General features: G+C 44.1%; 4 protein-coding genes across 6 annotated transcripts; all 4 read right to left on the bottom strand.

Annotated features, from left to right (window-relative positions):
- Positions 1-1,278: 1,278 nt before the first annotated feature.
- Positions 1,279-4,270, bottom strand: LOC104450215 (COBRA-like protein 10). The gene is made up of 2 exons (XM_039315869.1): positions 2,828-4,270; positions 1,279-2,743 (listed from the first exon to the last, which is right to left on the bottom strand). The coding sequence occupies exons 1-2, from the start codon at positions 3,393-3,395 to the stop codon at positions 1,323-1,325; spliced, it is 1,989 nt and encodes a 662-aa protein (XP_039171803.1). The 5' UTR covers positions 3,396-4,270; the 3' UTR covers positions 1,279-1,322.
- A 260-nt stretch (positions 4,271-4,530) lies between these two features.
- Positions 4,531-8,091, bottom strand: LOC104450214 (DDRGK domain-containing protein 1). Of its 3 annotated transcripts, none has more exons than XM_039315871.1 (10): positions 7,762-8,091; positions 7,223-7,354; positions 6,970-7,080; positions 6,538-6,648; positions 5,994-6,095; positions 5,734-5,895; positions 5,579-5,635; positions 5,326-5,362; positions 4,857-5,082; positions 4,531-4,751 (listed from the first exon to the last, which is right to left on the bottom strand). In XM_039315871.1, the coding sequence occupies exons 2-9, from the start codon at positions 7,343-7,345 to the stop codon at positions 4,877-4,879; spliced, it is 909 nt and encodes a 302-aa protein (XP_039171805.1). In that variant the 5' UTR covers positions 7,346-7,354; positions 7,762-8,091; the 3' UTR covers positions 4,531-4,751; positions 4,857-4,876. The 3 variants fall into 3 exon arrangements, with proteins under 3 accessions (XP_039171805.1, XP_039171804.1, XP_010062977.1); XM_039315870.1 differs by having other exon boundaries at positions 4,531-4,773; positions 7,762-8,090; XM_010064675.3 differs by having other exon boundaries at positions 4,531-5,082; positions 6,538-6,647; positions 6,972-7,080; positions 7,762-8,089.
- A 1,531-nt stretch (positions 8,092-9,622) lies between these two features.
- Positions 9,623-11,766, bottom strand: LOC104450213 (thiamine thiazole synthase 1, chloroplastic). The gene is made up of 3 exons (XM_010064674.3): positions 11,263-11,766; positions 10,400-10,888; positions 9,623-10,198 (listed from the first exon to the last, which is right to left on the bottom strand). Exons 1-3 carry the CDS (start codon positions 11,683-11,685, stop codon positions 10,037-10,039), a joined length of 1,074 nt encoding a protein of 357 aa, XP_010062976.3. The 5' UTR covers positions 11,686-11,766; the 3' UTR covers positions 9,623-10,036.
- A 4,153-nt stretch (positions 11,767-15,919) lies between these two features.
- LOC104450212 (protein translation factor SUI1 homolog 2) lies at positions 15,920-17,916 on the bottom strand. Its single transcript, XM_010064673.3, has 5 exons — positions 17,742-17,916; positions 16,746-16,833; positions 16,437-16,642; positions 16,297-16,350; positions 15,920-16,172 (listed from the first exon to the last, which is right to left on the bottom strand). The coding sequence occupies exons 2-5, from the start codon at positions 16,780-16,782 to the stop codon at positions 16,128-16,130; spliced, it is 342 nt and encodes a 113-aa protein (XP_010062975.1). The 5' UTR covers positions 16,783-16,833; positions 17,742-17,916; the 3' UTR covers positions 15,920-16,127.
- Positions 17,917-18,112: the final 196 nt, after the last annotated feature.

Here is an 18,112-nt window from a genome sequence, read left to right as displayed (position 1 = left end):
TTATAATGAATAATGCAATCAGTATTTTAAAAATTCAAATTTTTCTTACGAAGTATGTTTAAGAAGTGACAACCTACTTTTCAACAAGACTCGCTCACGGCAATCCGTTCAGTGGGATCCACGGGGGACCAAATGTGGAAAACTCAGAAGAAAGTTGACGGCTGGGACGGACCCGCTTCCCATCAGTTTGGCCACCACGCTAGGACTAGATGAGCAAGACTGCGATCCTTTGGTGATCCTCGGTTCAGCAGCATTTGTGGGTCGAGCGCAGTCTGTCCTATTTGCCAAATGCTTATGAGAATCGCTCCGGCACCTGGAGCAGCCGGGTGAATGATACTGGAAAAACCTAAACCAACTACAATTTGCTGCAGTGATGACTGATGAGGCATGGGAAAGGGTTCCTGGGGGTGAAGAGCGCATGTTCATTGACAAGGCCAAGAGGGAGATGCGCATGGCGCTTGACGATGATCCCAAATTGCCTTTGAAGCATTCGAAGCTTTAGATGAGTTGGTGGAACGGTGCGCGCAGAGCGACTGGGGTGGGGATGTTATAGGTCGATGATCAGCTCACTAGGTTGAGAATCAATCACAGTGCGCGAACTGAATGGAACCTTAGTAGGGACCGCTGATTCTTGAACCGGCTCGGTCCGTGTGTAGGACTGCTTGAAGCCTTCTCATTTATGCCTTTCCCTGTGGATGCTCCAACGTATCTTCGGCTCTCTGTTCGGGTTAAATGTATTGTTTATGTGAATGCAAGTATTTCGAACTATTTCTAAGTATGCTATCGCATTACGCTTGATGTTCTCTCTCTCTCTCTCTCTCTCCCCTTCATTTTACTGCTGATTCTCCATTGCTGATGACTACATAAATGTCTTTACGCAAGTTCACGAAGACCATTCTAAGCAGATTGTCTATCCATACGCCTGAAAATTTTCAGCCCGCTCTCAGTCTATCGATGAAAATGCAAACACATTGCCAAACTCATGGCAAGCGGCTAAGCCTTCAAAGAGTTGACATCATCATGCGTTTAATTTTTGAACTCGTTACACCCTAACTATCTTCATTTGAGAACCAAACCAATATATAGTACAAGCGATGCCTTGCCTTATCGGTACATGAATCTACAAAACCAATCAAAAGACTAGGGCACATCCTCCTCCCTCCTCTGACCGTAATAGAAAAACACCCATACAGAGATCGTGAGATCAGCTTCACCTTTTTCATTTTTTTTCTTTTAACAGTTAAAATCAAATACCATATTTATCACGATGTCGATGGATATTTGGAGGAACAGGACATCCACAAGGATAGGCAAAACAATCGTCAATGGAAGAGCTCGGTCATCAGCAAGAAAGTCACAATCCCGATGACTACAACTGGCAGAGAATTGGTACCGAACCGGTAACCCAAACTTCGAATTGGTATGCTGGTAGGAAGCGAACACTCCTCCCCGTTGAAGAACACCTTCGAAGGGAACCCGTCGCCCTTCAGTATGTTAATGCCCGGAGTAGTTTTCTTCGTGAAAGACATGACCGACTGCTGCTTTCCAGGCACTCTCGGGTCGACTAACGGGTTGGATCCGTTGGTTTCGCCAACCAGGAAATTCATTCCAGGTATGCCTTGGAAGAAGATGGTGTTGTTAGCTTGCGGAAGCTTGGTTCCGTTGAAAGAATACAACTTTTCGTAGCCGGGGAAGGCTTTCTTCATCTGTACTGCCGTGAACCAGTCTTCGAAAGGGAAGTCGTCCCAATTGAAGAGCGTAATACGAGCAGTCCATCCTTGCTTGTAGTCGGAGTTGATGTGCCAATTGATGCTGACCCCACAATTGTCCGGACACGGCATGGGGTTGGGGACTGGATAACGTTTGATCTTAGCCCAGGCTTTCGCTTTTGCGGTTCTGTTGGCAAACGGCACGAGAATAGCCTCCGGAGGAAGAAGCATTGGATGTGCTTTCGGGTTGCACTTATCGGTGTCCTCACAGCCACAAGCACAAGTATTGCAAGGGATGATCGAATCATTGTAATATGCTGAAAATGAAACGCAGCACTTGGACTCTTTACCCTTCGGCTTTGTGATGTTGCAACTTACTTGCCAACTCGCAATCGCCAAAGTTGTAGCTTGAAGCCCGCTTGGGTCAGGAAATTCCGTCGGGTCCACTCTAATAGGTGCGCCGCACTTGTACTCTGGATTTATCACCCCATCAATCTTCCACCTCTGCGGCGGAGTTAGAGCGGTACGGTTCATGTCTGGAGGGATCTTATAGACCTGCAGTTGGAAGACGGACTTCGATTTGCTCTCATCCATCAAAGCTGGAAGAAGAGTGCCGTTCCTACAACAGTACGGTAGTTTCCCGACTTTCGTGTCATTGGCTCTATCAGCAGGCAGGTCGGCGATGAAAGGCTTCTTATGGCAGTTCATGACCTGAGAGAAATCCAAGTCCTTGTAGTATTGGCCAGCAACACCATAGATACACTCCGACGGGTCCTTTGTGTGGGTGTAGGCTCCTCTCATGGAGTAGATGAACTCTCCTCTCATCCACTCCCATGTCAAGTTCCAATGGTCAAGACGGCCTAATGGATGGTTGTTGTCCATCGTCACCTGCGCAAGATAGTTGCCTTCATAGGCTTGCAGCACGTCGTATGTGAAGGTGAGATCACCGTACTGGCGAGGCAAGAACTTGGTCTTCGTCTTCTTGGCCTTGTGTTTCTTGTCCTTGACACAGCACACAAGCATTGCGTTCGTACCTGAAGGGAAAGAATTCAGCATATTAAATTCAAAACACTAAGAACAAGCCAATAACATATGATTGCTTAATCCAAAGTACTCACCACGGCGACGAGCGGCGGGACACTTGTACCCATCATTCTGGAGCCGGATCGTCTTTGGCATTGGGACACCCGGCGGTTTCACGCCGAACTGGGTCCCTGTCAGTTCAATCTTGGCCTGAATCTGATTGATATCCCCTGCCGTGTCGATGGACGTCTTCAGATCCGCCTGTGGGTAACCAGCAAACGTGGTCCCATTGTTCCCGACTTTCGCGGGAAAATCTTCTCCGTCGATCGACACAGCTCCGCCTGCGCTCACCAGGATCTCATTGTGCTGGAACCCTACAAACACCTTCCACGCCTTGAGCTCCTCCAAGCCCGCGTTCAGCACCGTCATCTGCGACTTGAAGGCCCATGCCTGCGCCGACGCGTTCTTTATGCGCGGGTACTCCTTGGTCCTCTCCATGAAGTTGTACGTGAGAAATATCCCATTGCAGCTCTCCTGTTCGGGGGGCGGCGCGGCCGGGGTGGAATCGTCCTCATAATCCTGGCCGTGACAAACATGGTTCATGCAAGAACCCAGCAAGATCAAGACCCAGACAAGTGGAAATACTTGCCTAGGCATCTCCATGCCTGGCCTTGCCTTAAGTTATGCGCCAATGGCTATGAAAGCTCGACAAACACTAAGGGTAATTTGGTTAAAAGGAGGGGGATGTGCTACCCGGGGAGGGGCCGCGCATCAACGCGGCGACGGGGAGAGAGAGAGAGGGTGGGGGCGTAAGGAGGAGGCCCTATTTCGAGAAGGGCGTTGAAATGGGGTCGTAGAAAAGAGAGAGGAGAATGAGGAGACAGAGTCAGCAGTGTTCTCTTCCTCTAGTTTTAGCGAGGGAATCGGGAAGAGAGAGGGAGGGAATGCGGAGTGTTTGTTTTTCCGAGTTGGTTAGTCGTTAACTAGGTGTCCTTCGGCAGGTGGAGAAAGTTGTCGTTTTGCTTCCCCGTATGTCTTTTTCCGGTCTTCTGGGCGTTGCCTAATATGTCAAATCAGGAATTGGCAAATCGTCACGACTACTTTGGTGGAAGAAATGCTTCTCTTCCGCGTCCGCGTCCGTACCAATGCATGAACATGTAAAGCTAAGAATGGGTGCACCATGCGAGAGCTCGATACTCTCTTTCATAAGCATCAACGATGACCCTGAACTATTGCAAATAGATAGGAAACTGTAAGACTGTCCTGGATCGTTGATTACGTTTTGGAAAATATAAACATTACAATTTGAAATGTGTGACTTTCGCGAAATGTACTTTCTTTATTTCCCCGAGTACTGTGGGTCTTCGTTTTCTATAGTCTCCAAGGCGTTTTGAATTTCGTGTTCTTTTATGTTAGTAGGGATTTTTCTGAAGAGCACCAAGTACCATTTTCATTGTAGAACCCTCTCACCTGAAGTGTACACATGATCCTTTTATTTTTCAAGTCGGTAAATCAATGTTTCTTCTAGACTTTTGCCCATCGATTAGATTGCAAAAGGATGACCTAAAACTCCGTCAACATGAACATTTATACCCCCTTCGCACGTATCATTCTGAGTTTCATGTTTCTGGTGTTTATAGCATGGTGTTGCCCAATTTCCACAAGTATCCAAGCAGTTAAAGTGCCAGAGCATCTGCCATTGAGAAAAAAACCTGGGACAAGCTTAAGACGATACTTGATAAACTAAGTATTGCAGACTAACATTGTAATGTCTGGTATACGACCCAACAGAAAGGTCTCAGGAAAAGAAGAATAGATAAACTTTGGGCACAGATAAGAGGAAAACTATTGGGGGAGAGCAATGATCTTTTAGATCTACTTCGGTCTTCAAAGAGGTAGAAAAGAATCCATTTTGATGGATGAGAACAGAAGTATAACAAACCAGACATCCCACGCCTGATCCTGAAAGATTCTCAATCCATGGATTCAAATCAAAATCTACCTGAGAACTTCTGAGCCCTGACTAACAAAGAAGATGCAACTGGACATGAAAAATACAAATTACACTTTGATCAGCCAATCTCATTCACCTTTGTCCAAAAAGAAAAGGTTAAACTTGTTTACCCACTGTACTGGAGAGACTGTTAGTTGACGGTGATCTCTTCCATGCTACTGATTTCCTCCACAAACTGGGCTTTAGGCTCCAAATCGATGAACTGGTTGGACTTGCTTGCTAAATGTGAGATGCTAACCCTCCCCTCACGCTTAATGTAATCTGCGACAGCTTTCATTTCTTCTAATGATATGTATATATATTTCCCTCTATCGTCCATCACGCCAGAAAGGCGGCCTAAGTAGAAATAACAAAACTCGATCAGTTGCCAGATCTAGCCAAAAAGGCAAAAACAAGAAACAATCAATGGCAACATGATTAAATGCACTAGTCATTAGTATCAAATGATTGGAGAAACTGAGAACCTATCATGTGATATGAGTTCCATGGTTCAGAAACACAACCATCAAGATCTGTTTCAATAGTGCATCTTCGGTATAGAAAAAATCACTGGAAATAGTAAAGGAAGTTACTACGCACCCATGCTCTCCAGGGATGCTATCCTATTAATACATTCCTGCAGCAAACCGAAAAGAAAAAAATTGAGAGTGAATCAAAACAGATGAAGCCCCAAAAGAGACCATAAAAATACATTTACATAAAGTGGAGGGTCTGAAACCAACTCTTGCAACTAAACCACAAAGATTTATTTGCTTGATGACCAGAAGAAGCATTCTATCCTAATTTGTTGCAACATTCACAGTGATAACAGGAAAACCGTGGGCAGTCAAACCTGAGTCCTTAGCTTAAACTCTGCAGCAAGATCTTCTAGGGGAATACATTTGTGCTTCTGAAAGATAATTCAATCACAGAAATAATACAGAAGATAATGTTATGTATCAGTGGCCAAGAGATGTAAATAATAACTCAAAAAAAAGTTAAAAGTACCTTTATGTATTCAACAAAATCAGAAAGCAACCCCTGACTTCCATCTTGGACATCATTCTCTGTTGTACCTTCAGCATCAACTGAGAACTCCCCTTTCCACTTTTCAAAATCCAATGCAGCGGCTTCCTCCTCCCTGGCCTTCCTAGCATTGGCCTCTTCCTCCTGTGTACATCACGGATTTCTAACAGGTTATCTACTCCACATATATCTAGCAGGTCATGCCAAGAAAATAAGACACAATGGAAAGGTGACCAACACACCAGCATTCGTTCCTTTGCCTCATGCTCCTCATCCTTTCTCCTTCGCATTTCTGCATAGCGATCTTGCTTTGTTTTCCTTGATTCGCGTGCAACCTCGTCAGCCTTCAGAAAAAGCTCAGCACGGTCACAAAGCAGCTATGCTCATAAATCATAAGGAAAAAAGAGCATGATATCAAAAGAAAACACCCAACTGAAATATAGGTTGACACATTACCCTGATAATATACTGTGCAAAAATTCTGTTTTCTAGGAATTAAACAACTATTTCTCAACTCAAGAATTATCCTAACCCCCCAAAAAGAATTACCATGGGATATATCCTTGAAGTACAAAAAGTAAACAACCCACTACAGCTCCACAAAGGGTGGGAAAGATGACCATTTAGAACTCATTATGTTAAAAAAAATACCTGGAGGAGGTAACAGAGAGACTTTTCTTTTTTATAAAGACAAAAAGAAATTAAACAAGCTCATATCATCAAAAGCTCCAGAAAATTCTTTCATTGTGAAAAAGAAAACCATTTAGACAGCAGATCTCCTAAAACCTGTCTTTGGGCTTCCCGCTCTTGCCGTCTCTTTCCTTTCTTCTTTGATGCTTTAGCCTCATAATAGTCACCAGCCATAGCATCTTCATCACTTCCATCATCATCATCATCTATATTTGATAAACACCCAAGTTAAGTTTTAGCAATAGAAGCCCAAAAGAAAAACCAAAGACGTATAGACTAAGGTTCTGATTGTCATAGCTTATTAAAAGTAAAAGTAGTCTGGTTTCCCAAAAATTCTGACTTCAAATAAGTAGCTTCCATACGGTACTTCTGATCCATCCCAAGATCATTAGATTTAAAGAAACATGATTGCTCCATCTCACCACTTGAGCTTCTTCAGAAATTGCCATCCATTTTTAATTAGAAAATTTTGCTAAGGATTAGCATCAGGAAATGAAGAAAGGAGGCAAATGGTAGGAGCATAAACAAACCTTCTACAGTTGCTTCTGGCACTGCAGATGAAGTGCTAGCCCCAGAAGCCGGTCTCCGACGCATCCGACGGGTCCCAGATGCACGCACCACGGTTTCTCTCTGTTGGACCTGATTCACATGAGGAGCACCCAAATTCCCATAGTCAAAATGACTAGACAAAGAATATATTTTGATCGATACAGCCCTAGCGACAAACAATTTTATCCATTTTGAACGTACTACCGCATGCAGAGAAGTATTGGAAATAAACCTGATCTGGTTCTTCTTCATGTGTATCAGTTGATGAAGAATCCTTTCGCCGCTTCCATACAAACAGCGGAATAAGCGCCAAAACAAGAAGCATCGAGAGTATGGCCACGAAGAGTTCCTCCATCTTCAAGTCCTAGAATTAGAACACACAAGGAGACCGAGACTAAGGAGACATAATCAGATGAATGCAAACAAAAACACCCGTACTTTTACTCATCATCCGATTACAGAATTCCCCCAAAAAGTCCATTCATTTATCACATAAGAAAACACAATCCGCTCTAACAGCGCATTTCGGGCACCCTTCCAAGTTCGCAGCAGAAAAAACACACATCAACCCAGCACAGAACAAACCACTTCCACCGTCGAATCGACTCGAGCAAAATCACCACTTCCGCAAACGAATTGACGACACTAAGCAACCGGTCATCGATCAAACATGTCGTCGGGACCATCCCGCCACACGTGCGCGCTCGATTACGTAAGACAGCAAGCCCGAACTCGAAATGAAATCCACGAATGCGTGTTGAGACGGAGTACCTGAACCGAGCGGCTCCGTCCTCCGACGATGGATCCGCGAGCCGTTCGCGGCGAGCAGACGAGTGCCGGCTTTAGGGTTTTGCAGATTCTGGATTCGATGTCGAATGAAGATGTCGATTGACGTGCTTCGCGAAATCGAGAGGAACGCCCTAGTCCAGCTGATCCGCGAGACTGATCGTGGCGCTAAAATTCCCGATTGATTGAATGGACAAATTCCATTCGTCGAGATCGCCGTTCCCTTTCACCGCAAGCAATGCGTTGCACTAAAGCGACCATGCGTTTTCTCTGGCTTTACCGAGCAAAACGCTTGTCGTTCGGATTCAACTTACAAATGCAAATGCAAGGGAAAATGACAAGCTTGCTCCCTAAACTTTAAACTAATATATAATATGACTCCTAAATTTTTAATTTGTTTAATGTTGTATAGAAACTTTAGCCAGTGTGCAATAATGTCCATTAACTTTAGTCTAACATTGCTCCCGCTAAAATTCGAAAATTATATAAATTAAAAATTTATAAACCACATAGTATAATTGATTAAAATTCAAAAATCATTTGTGTTTTTATTTCGAATGCTAGCTTTCGAGCATGTTTAAGGTAAGAAATTGATGTATTACATTATGTATAATTTGATGTTATGGAGTGTTCTTTCTTTTGCTGGAAGATGTGAGATGTTCGACGTTGAAGGAAAAGTTTAATATTCAACTTTTAAAATTCAGAGAAGAACCAAAAGGTGAAAAAGAATATCACACCGAATGGCAATTACTCGTTAAGAAGCTGCTGCTTGTTGTTGTTGTTCTTCTTTTTTAATGAACCCTATATCTATTCTAATAAAGGCAATTCCACATGAAAGAAAATTTAATTGAACAACACCCCCGGGGGACTAAGATGCTTATAGGGCTGCATGTCATGGACGTATTTGTAATTAATGTCAATTCGTATTTATCTAAAATTTCTTGATTCCCGTTTGATGTGTTAAATAATTAATTTACGATAAAAACGTCCTAATTTAGGTCAACTTGTGTCGGCATATAAAGTCAGTGCGTCCTATCTTGTCATGTTCATGTTTTTCCTGTGACGTACTTGTGTCGTGCAAACTTTCGGTGATGTCGTACTTGTATTGTGCAAACACGTCGTTGTCTAACATTGCTAACTCTACGTGTCGTTTGCATCTTTTATTGATAACTACAGTCAATTATTCGAGTGAAATTATTCACCTTGTTATTTTTGGAAAATTAACTTTTGACTATGGGACGATTTTATTAAAATTATTAGGATTTTACCTAGTGGCACCCTTCCCACTTGGGAAAGGAGACCTTGGGGACTAGAGATACGGATGCACGAGAAGGTTTCGTAACATAAGTACAGCACATAGCACATATAGAAATTTATAAAATAGATATAGAGTAAAGACCGGAAAAAAAGAAACATGGGATGGCACTGTTAAGCTTTCAATACGGATACTTAAGTAGCTCTTTTCGATACGATTGATTATTGCAGACTCAAAATAAATATAGATGTAGAATAAAAGAAAACTAAGCAAATGCCAAGGTTTGGGAAGTGAGGGCAATTAGCTCTGATGAAAATTATGATGAAAATCTTGAAAAATTTTAAAAAGATAATGTTAGGAGAGAGGGATGAGGGAAAATTAATATACATATATTTCGGAATTCTGAATAGGGGAATTGGTGTGGATCTTAAAATTGGAGGGAGTACTTGAAACTTTTCATTCGAAAATAATGTCGATGCATTTCCCAGATATTGTTGGGGAGAGGAACGTTTTACCCCCAACATAAAAACATTTCTACTTGTTCCTGCCTCGCTCATAACAATTTTTATTCCAAATTATCATCCAGAGATATTTCAGAAAAGACAGTAAGTACTTTTGATAACAAGCAGCAGAAATTTCGACAGTGACTTCGGCCACTAGTAGATATTTTAGTGAATACTCCAAAAGATTATCCGGACAAGCAAATCGACTCCGAAACTCGACTCCCATTCATCCAAATCCAGGAGGCAAAGCTTCTTGATGCAAGCACAAGCAGAAGCGGCAGCGGCAGCAGAAAATGCAAAGCGAGCGAAAGAGAGAAAGAAAGAAAAACAGAGACCTGACACAAATCCAACCTTATTGACAAAACGCCCAAAACTACGCACTCCATCTATTACAGGCCATATAAGGCCCCCACCCACCCTGGCTCATCTCACCAAAGCACACCTCTCTTTTCTCTTTTTCAGTCTCTCTACTCAAGACAAGCAAATCTCGGTTGGCTTAATCTCAAGCTTCCGCGATCTCCGCCGAGTCGGCTGCGGCGAGGATGAGCTCCGGTTGGATGCTCCCGACGTAGGATCCGTCCAATGCGTTCGGCAATCCCAAGGCCTTCAAGGCGAGGTGAGCCGCCTTCTGCCCCGATATCATCATCGCTCCGAAGGTCGGCCCCTGGACAAGACGGAAAAACTACTCAGTACCCACTAATCACGAATCCACCACGATCGGGAAAAGAGAGCCATTTCGCGAAATGTAGGCGTAATCCGATGTTCGAAGTGCAGCGATCGCTCTGCGAAACGCTAGCAGATATTCACGATGAGCAAAGCACATGGACAGGGAGAGAATGCAGAGTTAGCAACTGGAATCGCTCACCATTCTCGGAGACCCATCGATCTCGGCCACCTCCATGCCGGTCACGATCATCCCGGGCACGATCTCCCTGGTGAGCCTGACGATGGCGTCCTCGGCGGTGTTCATGTCGAGGGCCTTCATCCCGGGCACGCTGTCGATCATCCCAATGCTCCTCAGCCTCTTCACCCCGGTGGCCCCGAACGGCCCGTCGTGGCCGCACGAGCTCACCACCACCTTGGCCTCCATGACGTTCGGGTCCATGCACGACTGGGTGTCGTGGTTCATCGACACGAGGGCCCAGTTGGTGACCACCCCGCCGACCCGGTCGTTCTTGACGATCAGGTCCTCGGCGGCCACGGCGTTGAAGAGCTTCACGTTGGGCCTCGCCAGGAGCTTGCTCATGATGGTCGACGTGAACAGCGCCGCGTGCTTGATCACCACGTAGTTGTCCTGCTCGTCGTACTCGATCTCGAGCTCGTCCAGGAAGCGGTGTGCCGGCTTCCTCACCACCTGCAAAGTCGCGAGTTCAAGATTAACCAGGAAAACAAAATCAGAGCAGCTCATACAGTTTTTATTTATTTTTTCTTCTTTGATTTAAAGCCAAAATTTTCACATCCTCTAAAAAATTGACACGTAATATTTGATCTCTGCAGAGAAATGAGAGACCCAGCAAATCCGACGGCCGTACTCGCTCGGTTCAGACTCGGTCCTTCTTTTGACTGAGCGAAAACATTTTCAGATGTATTTATTTATATCGAAGCAAAATAAAATAAAAAAAGGAGCAGGAATTCGGAGAATATTATATCATCTGGCTTCTCGACCTCACTCTCTCCCTTCGAAATCAAACATTCACGCCCGTTTTCCGAAACACAAAGCCTCCTTACCATGGCGGAGAAGAGCTGGCCGCCGAGCCAGGCGCCGCCGCCGGGGCTGACGGACTGCTCGATGATGGCGACCTGGACGTCGGGGTTCTTGCTGAGCTCGTAGGCGCAGGAGAGCCCGGCCGAGCCGGCGCCGACGACGACGACGTCGGTGTCGGCGTAGGTGATCATGTCCATCATGTAGCGGCGGGTCATCTCGCGTGAGACGATGGACTCCTTGATGGGGTCGAAGCGGAAGGCGTTCAGATCGTAGGGCGGCGGGTTGGCGGCGGCGGCGGACATGGAGATGCCGGAGGAGTGGGCGGACGACCGGGGGGCCGGGAGGCGGAGGGACTGGGCGGCGGGGGCGAGAGGGGTGCCATGGAAGGAGGAGAGGGAGAGCTTGGGCTTGGAGGAGAGGGAGGAGGTGATGGTGGCGGCCGCCATTGGAGGAGCTTCTTGGACGCTGCTTTGCGGGGATCTCGCTGGAGGGTTTTCCGGATGAGAGCGAAGGGTGGTGATGGGGTGGGGCGAGTATATAAGGAAGCGGAGCGGAAAATATCGGGGAACACGTGGAGGGCGGAGAGGATAGGAATTGAAGGGTCCAGAATGGGCAACGGGGCTGTCATGCCTCCTGCACCAAGTGGCGCTCTCCCAGTCATGAGCACTGCATGCGAGGAAGACGACGATTCGCTCCCCTTTTCGTTTACTTTTTTTCCTTTTCTGCAATTCGTATTTTGCCTTTTGGGATTTCTGCCGTGAAATGTCCGCCTCGTCTCGTTTGGTGCTTCTACCGTGGGAGTGGGGCCCGCGTGGGATGCCTTTCGGGTGGGCTTTTTAGCAAAAGGACGAGGGCCTCGTTCGGCCATTTTCTGGCGGGGGCCCACTGATGTGGACGGGTGAAATCTGGGAAAGACAATAATATCTTCTCCATTTGCATCGCGTGAAGATATTTGTGGGGCGCTTCGTCCGGGCGTGGTGCGCCTTTTCGGTGGATCTTTGGCGAGGATATGTTTTCTTCTCTGTCCCTCATCATCGTCCGAATTGAAACTGATCCAGAATTAAATAATCAGCACTGAAAGGAAAGGAAAGTAAATCGAATCATACTTGGATTTGCCTTTACAAAAATAGTACCTAAATTGTAGATACCAAGTATATCGATCCGAAGACAATGAATACACACGGTGCATACAAAGTAATCACTTCAGCTAAGGTTGTATTGGCGGTGTACAGCCAACCATCCCATGTTCAATTTCTTTTCTCTTTTTCTTTTTTCCCCTTTACGTGCATTTGTTGTGCCATGTATCTTGATTCTCATGTTCTTATTTTCGTTTGATGATGGCATGCTGTCATGGCCCGCTGTCATTTCACTAGAATGTCATGTTACAACGCTCGCACGGAACATTCTCGAGCTAGAGTTGGTTCACAAAGTGAATGAAAAGCTTTTCAAATGTCAATAACATTTCGAGACCTTATAAGTTTGTTGTCAATAGAGCAGAGGAACCATTATACAGACATCTTTTCCCAAATGAGCCATTCTTGTTCTCTTTCCCCTTTCACTCTGTTTTACCATTCCATTTCCAATTATATAAATCTTACTATGTATCGTGCGTTTTCCCCCTAATTAGCAACTTTCAACATAGTAAAACAAAAAATCAATATAGAAATCAGTAATCTAGTGTTGACCCTCAAAAATGCCCTTGTTGTCACTTGCTCATTATGAGAGACAAAAGCCTTTGAAATCACCGTCGTTGTCACGTGCACGCTTTGATATACATCAGCCCAGCCCATAATAGTCATTAAAAACAAAGGATGGCCATGGGTTTCGAGAGCTCTTAGACTAGATTCTGATGGACCTATAAGTAGACATACATGATTCGATGATAAAGCAATTGATTGCCATGTGTTCAAGCCAAAAAACACTAGTGAAGACAACAATTAGATGGAATTGACGGCGAAGTTTGGGCGAGAACAATTGATACTTAAAACGACACCAAAATCAAAGGAGCAGTTAATACTTATTGACCAAGCTATGAGAACAAAAAGTAACAAGATATAGTTAAGGGGGTTCAAGGAAGAACGTGAAGTGACTTTTAAAGAGGAAGCAACCAACCACAAACAGTTATCAAATTGACCTATAAATACCATAGGCAATCCAACAGAGTCCCCCGAACAATACACAAAACTACTTTATCTTACCTTTTTATATTAGTCTAGTCTAGTTTACCTATAGTTTAATATTATCATCGTAAATTCAATTCCGACAAGTGTCTATATCGCAGGTAATGCTATTGATTAGATTCTAGTACTGACCTATCGTCTAGCATTGCCGATTAGATTCTAATGTTTGTGTCATCATACCCATCTAGGAACTGTGTACAGTAGGTGTTATCTCTACCGTCCAACATCGTCGATTAAATTTCAACATTGTGTCCTCATACTCATTTAGAAGCAATGTTTACTAGATGTTATTACTACTGTCTAGCGTCATCTATTAGATTCTGACGTTATGTCATTGAACTCATTTGAAAGTAGTGTTTTTTTAGGAGCTTTTGTTAATATCTAGTGTTGTGGAATCAACTTCGACATTGTACAAATCACTTTAATTTTAATGGACTTTTGTTGGTATGTTAAAGTGAGTTTGGATCAAACTGTTGATTGGATTTTGACAATGGTTATCATTGATTTTGACCTCATATTAAGCGACTTTATAAATACGAAACTATATAATATATAGCTTCATTAGCATTTGACCCTCTCTATCCAATACTAATATAGAATCTAAGAGCACGTTTGGTAACGTTTGTTTCGAGGGGAATAATTTTTTAATATAAATAGTTTTTTTGTTTTGTTTTGTTCCAAGAAACAATTTCGATTATAAAAACATGCTTAATAACTGCAAAAAATTTCTACTCCAAGAATAAAAACACATTTGATAAATTTATATAATTTTTAATCTTTTTATTATATTTTTCTTTTCTTTTTTTTTTTCCTTCATTCTTCTAGCCTCAACCATGGCCGGCGACCTCGCTGGCCCTTGGCGAGAGGTCAGCCTCTCCTTCACTGGGCAAGCTCAGCCTCGCCAAATCTGGGTGAGCTCGAGCTCGCTGGGGGCCGGCGATGCTCCGACGAGGTCACCGATCACCGGCCATGGTTGAGGCCGGCGACTAGCTAAAAGGAAGAAAGAAAAAAAAATGTTTCTCAAAATTGTTCCTCGGAACAAAAAAAAAAATAGATTTTTTGTTTCTGGGAACAAAAGTGTAAACAAATATATTTCTTTTCTTTTTTTTTCCTCGGAATAAAAGAACAAAAATTTATGTTTCGGACCACTGCCTTGGTGGCCACAAGTTTGGGCTCTCTCCCCTTACGAAGGGGAGGAGTTTGAATCTTTTCACAGTCGCTTGGGGTCTTAAGTGGGACGCTAGGGGTGGTGGGTCTTCCCGTATATGTCCAGGTTTACTCGTTGTTTTGCCCAATTGCACGAAATTTTAGGTCACCAAAAAAAAAAAAAAAATTGTGTTCGGAGAATAGAAACACATTTTGTCAAACACACCCTAACTCTCCCCTAATAAAAACGAAAATATCACTTGGTGAAAGATATTTTGTTATGGAATCTAAAACTAATGAAGCACCTAGTAATTTGAGTTTTCTTAAAAAAAGCAATGATGTATATTCACTACCCGTACTATTTAGGAATTTTTTTTTTTGGTAAATTACTATTTAGGATTCATAATTCATGACTTTAAGAAATGCTTATGTAACTGTTATGAATTTATTGTGAATATAATGTAATGAAAACCTATTATGAAATCTATTTTTTCAAAAAATTATGATTTATAACATGCTATTGCTTTTATAATAGTATAAAAATTACTATATTAACAAAACCCTTTTCATAAATTGAATTAATTTCGAGATATTCTAGAGTAGGTGACTTATACGGTCTAGCAACCTTTTCAACAAAGCTAGTTATTGGTTGTAAGCACCAGATATGGCACGAAACCACGACTCGTCGCACCCGAGTACCACTCCTCCAATCCAAGGCACGTCCGGCGCCAATCAATTAGCGTCGAGACTGACGCGAAGGTCCCCAATGCATTTCGTCGTCACATAAATACTAATTATGATTTGATGGGCCGCCGTGGCTAAGGTATATTCCCGAAATCTTCCTTCCACTCCAAGATAATCGAAGTATCCCCATCGATTTCGCTTAGTCGTACCCACCCCGTTGATCTAAATGACAAGAAGATCCGCAATTGGCCATGGGTTTGTTGACCTCTTAGCCCCTACCTATGGTGTGAATATCTGGGAAAGTGGATCCCATGACAACTATGGTTATTAGGCACATCATGCCGTTTTGCGTCTGTGCAGCAGCTTCCCGTAGATGGGATAAATCATTCTACTTACGCCATTCACTATTGGCAAGGAAAATGAGAAACTGGGTCGATCCAAAGAAGTCATAGGCACGAATTGACATTCAACAACGAGACCAGGTAAAACCGATTCCAATAACGAGCAAAAGGAGCAGACCGAGCCATTATAGGATTCTATGTAGATAAGGCTGATCGAACCTCATATCTAAAGGACACCAGGACAATCACCTCAAGGCGTCAATCTCATTCCACCCTTATTTCGAGCTCTTGGAGGCAGGAGAAAGATAAGAAAGGAGAAGAGAGACGGATTCTCTACCTTAACACCCAAACTCTTATCATGAGTACGTAAACAGAAACAGAGTTTAATATGTTCCATAGACAACACATATCAAAATTCAGGAAATTGACAGAAACCAGGTGCAGAACAGAAGTGCCTTCAAAATAACATAGTAGCACGGTTCAATGCCTATATATGACGCCCTAACACAGGCCACGGACTATGCAAAGATACTGCAATCAAAAACCATGGATCTTGATATGCTCCTTCTTCACGATTCCAGCCTGACATCAAAAACACAAAAGGAACGGAGTGTCAGTCCTGACCAATAATGCTTATGCTTAGACCAATGTGGTAACTAGGTCTACTAAACATTCTATGGACATGCTGATTGAAAGGGGTCAATACCTGAACAAGGAAGGTGGAAACATTCTTTCGCTGATCACCTTGAAGTTGAATGACCTATGATTATGAAAAACATAGAGAAAGTTAGTCGATTGGAACCCAATTGAAAACAAAGAGTAAATCGATCGGTGCCGATGACAAACCTGCCCTAATTCTGGATCCTGGACAACGGTCCCATTGCAGCAGAACTCTTTCTTGAGGTCCTTAAGTATCTTGTTGTAGCTAAATTCTTTCTTTAATCCCTGCACAGTAGTCAGACTTTTCCTACCATTCCGTTGCTGTACACGAATATGCACATACTCTTTTGTACCAGCACCAGAGTCCTCAGCATTAGCATCAGCAAAAGGATCTGAAAATCCCAACGAAGGAGAGAATGTAAAACAAGCTCAGTAACCCTCAAAAGAAACTACAATCTTAACCAACAAAATTTGAATGGAAGAAAATTGACGTACCAAAGGCAGTAGGAACCTGGGCGTCGAGATCAGACATGAAACTTGGCTGTTGATATTGAAACTTTCTAGCAACCAGATGGGCTCAGACCTGAACAAGAAGTAAGCAAATCGTTACTCAAGCCCAAAACGAGAACACACACCAAAACAGCAACAACAAGTACAACAAAATATCATTGCAAACTTCTGAAGGAAATGCCCGCAACACAAGCACTCATGCACACGCACCTGTGACCCCCAAACAGAAGCCTCTCGTGCTCTTTCTCTCAGAGAAGAACACAAACACGAGATGCAAAAAGGGATTCCCGTTTACTATTCAGGCAGACAACAAGGTGCACCAGAATCTCATCAAAGGATCTAAAAGGCATCTTGACTAGGACATCAACTCAGATGCACAAACTAGAGGCAACACCATCTTACAGACAATCGCCGTCCTCCTCCCAATCTAAGTCAGCTCAAAGTCCAAATCCGCCAGGGGGCGGGAGAAAAACGCGAACTTTCGAATTGCATCTCAGATTCACAATCGAGCACAAACCATTGCCAAATCGATCATACAATTGACCCCCAACAAGACAACATAATCAGAGGATCTACACCTCTCACATCCTGCGAAACCTAGAACAACCGCAAATCTTCCACCACACCACTTGTCAGACAGAAAGCGGCTCACAATTACAGGCGTCGCGATTACTAGATCACGGATCCCACCACATAAATCACTATCCCTAGAAAAGGCGCACATCGTTCCACCGCAAAAGCAAACGGCGGACCGTCGATCGGCCACCGCGGGAGCCCTAGCCTTCAATCTAAAAAGCTCCGTAGCCCCAAAAGGGAAAAAAGAATTCAAAAAACCCGCTTTCCCCACAAGAAAAACAGATTATCGACCCCAAAACCGCGAACTGCAGAACTCAATCGAGGCGAGGGACGGCACCGATCCCTAACGCACGACGAAAGCAACACCAGATCACGCCGCGTAGGACCCGAGAGCGGGGGACTTACCAGATCCGGAGTCGGAGGTTTCCGATTCGAGCGAGAGAAGCCGCCGCCTGATCTCCGAGGACTCCTCTTTCTCTCTCTACAGAGTCTTCTCACGGGCGCCTTGAGAGAGAGAAGAGAGGAGAGAGAAAGTGGAGATGCGGCCGATGGGGGGAGGGTCGGAGAGAGATATAAGAGTCGTTTCTTCGGGCACGGACTTCGGGTCAGGTTCGCGGGTCGGTGCGGATCGCGGAGATAGAGAGAGGACAACCTTTTCTTCTTTTTCCTTGACGAGCCGAGAGTACGGTTCGAATGGTTACTCGCTGCATCCGCGCCGTCGATGCGGTCGCGGCCTCGCTCGGCCGTACACGTGTTCGGTGGAGGGAGCGAGTGGG

This window comes from Eucalyptus grandis, chromosome 6, assembly GCF_016545825.1.
Source record: "Eucalyptus grandis isolate ANBG69807.140 chromosome 6, ASM1654582v1, whole genome shotgun sequence".
Classification (NCBI taxonomy): domain Eukaryota; kingdom Viridiplantae; phylum Streptophyta; class Magnoliopsida; order Myrtales; family Myrtaceae; genus Eucalyptus; species Eucalyptus grandis.
This window is presented reverse-complemented; position numbering and strand designations above follow the sequence as displayed.

Bases quoted from the DNA above. Each gene is read 5' to 3' on its own strand.
- LOC104450214 (XM_039315871.1), bottom strand. From the start codon at position 7,345: ATGGAGGAACTCTTCGTGGCCATACTCTCGATGCTTCTTGTTTTGGCG. The intron at 6,649-6,969 runs TTGTTTATGCTC...TTATCAAATATA, and splicing joins CAGAAGCAACTGTAGAAGGT to GATGATGATGATGATGGAAG. The intron at 5,636-5,733 runs GTACTTTTAACT...ATTATCTTTCAG, and splicing joins ATTTTGTTGAATACATAAAG to AAGCACAAATGTATTCCCCT.
- LOC104450215 (XM_039315869.1), bottom strand. From the start codon at position 3,395: ATGGAGATGCCTAGGCAAGTATTTCCACTTGTCTGGGTCTTGATCTTG. The intron at 2,744-2,827 runs GTGAGTACTTTG...CTTTCCCTTCAG, and splicing joins TCCCGCCGCTCGTCGCCGTG to GTACGAACGCAATGCTTGTG.
- LOC104450212 (XM_010064673.3), bottom strand. From the start codon at position 16,782: ATGTCTGATCTCGACGCCCAGGTTCCTACTGCCTTTG. The intron at 16,643-16,745 runs GTACGTCAATTT...TGGGATTTTCAG, and splicing joins CCAGGTTCCTACTGCCTTTG to ATCCTTTTGCTGATGCTAAT. The intron at 16,351-16,436 runs GTTTGTCATCGG...TCATAATCATAG, and splicing joins AGGATCCAGAATTAGGGCAG to GTCATTCAACTTCAAGGTGA.
- LOC104450213 (XM_010064674.3), bottom strand. From the start codon at position 11,685: ATGGCGGCCGCCACCATCACCTCCTCCCTCTCCTCCAAGCCCAAGCTC. The intron at 10,889-11,262 runs GTAAGGAGGCTT...GCGACTTTGCAG, and splicing joins GCCAGCTCTTCTCCGCCATG to GTGGTGAGGAAGCCGGCACA. The intron at 10,199-10,399 runs GTGAGCGATTCC...CGTCTTGTCCAG, and splicing joins TCGATGGGTCTCCGAGAATG to GGGCCGACCTTCGGAGCGAT.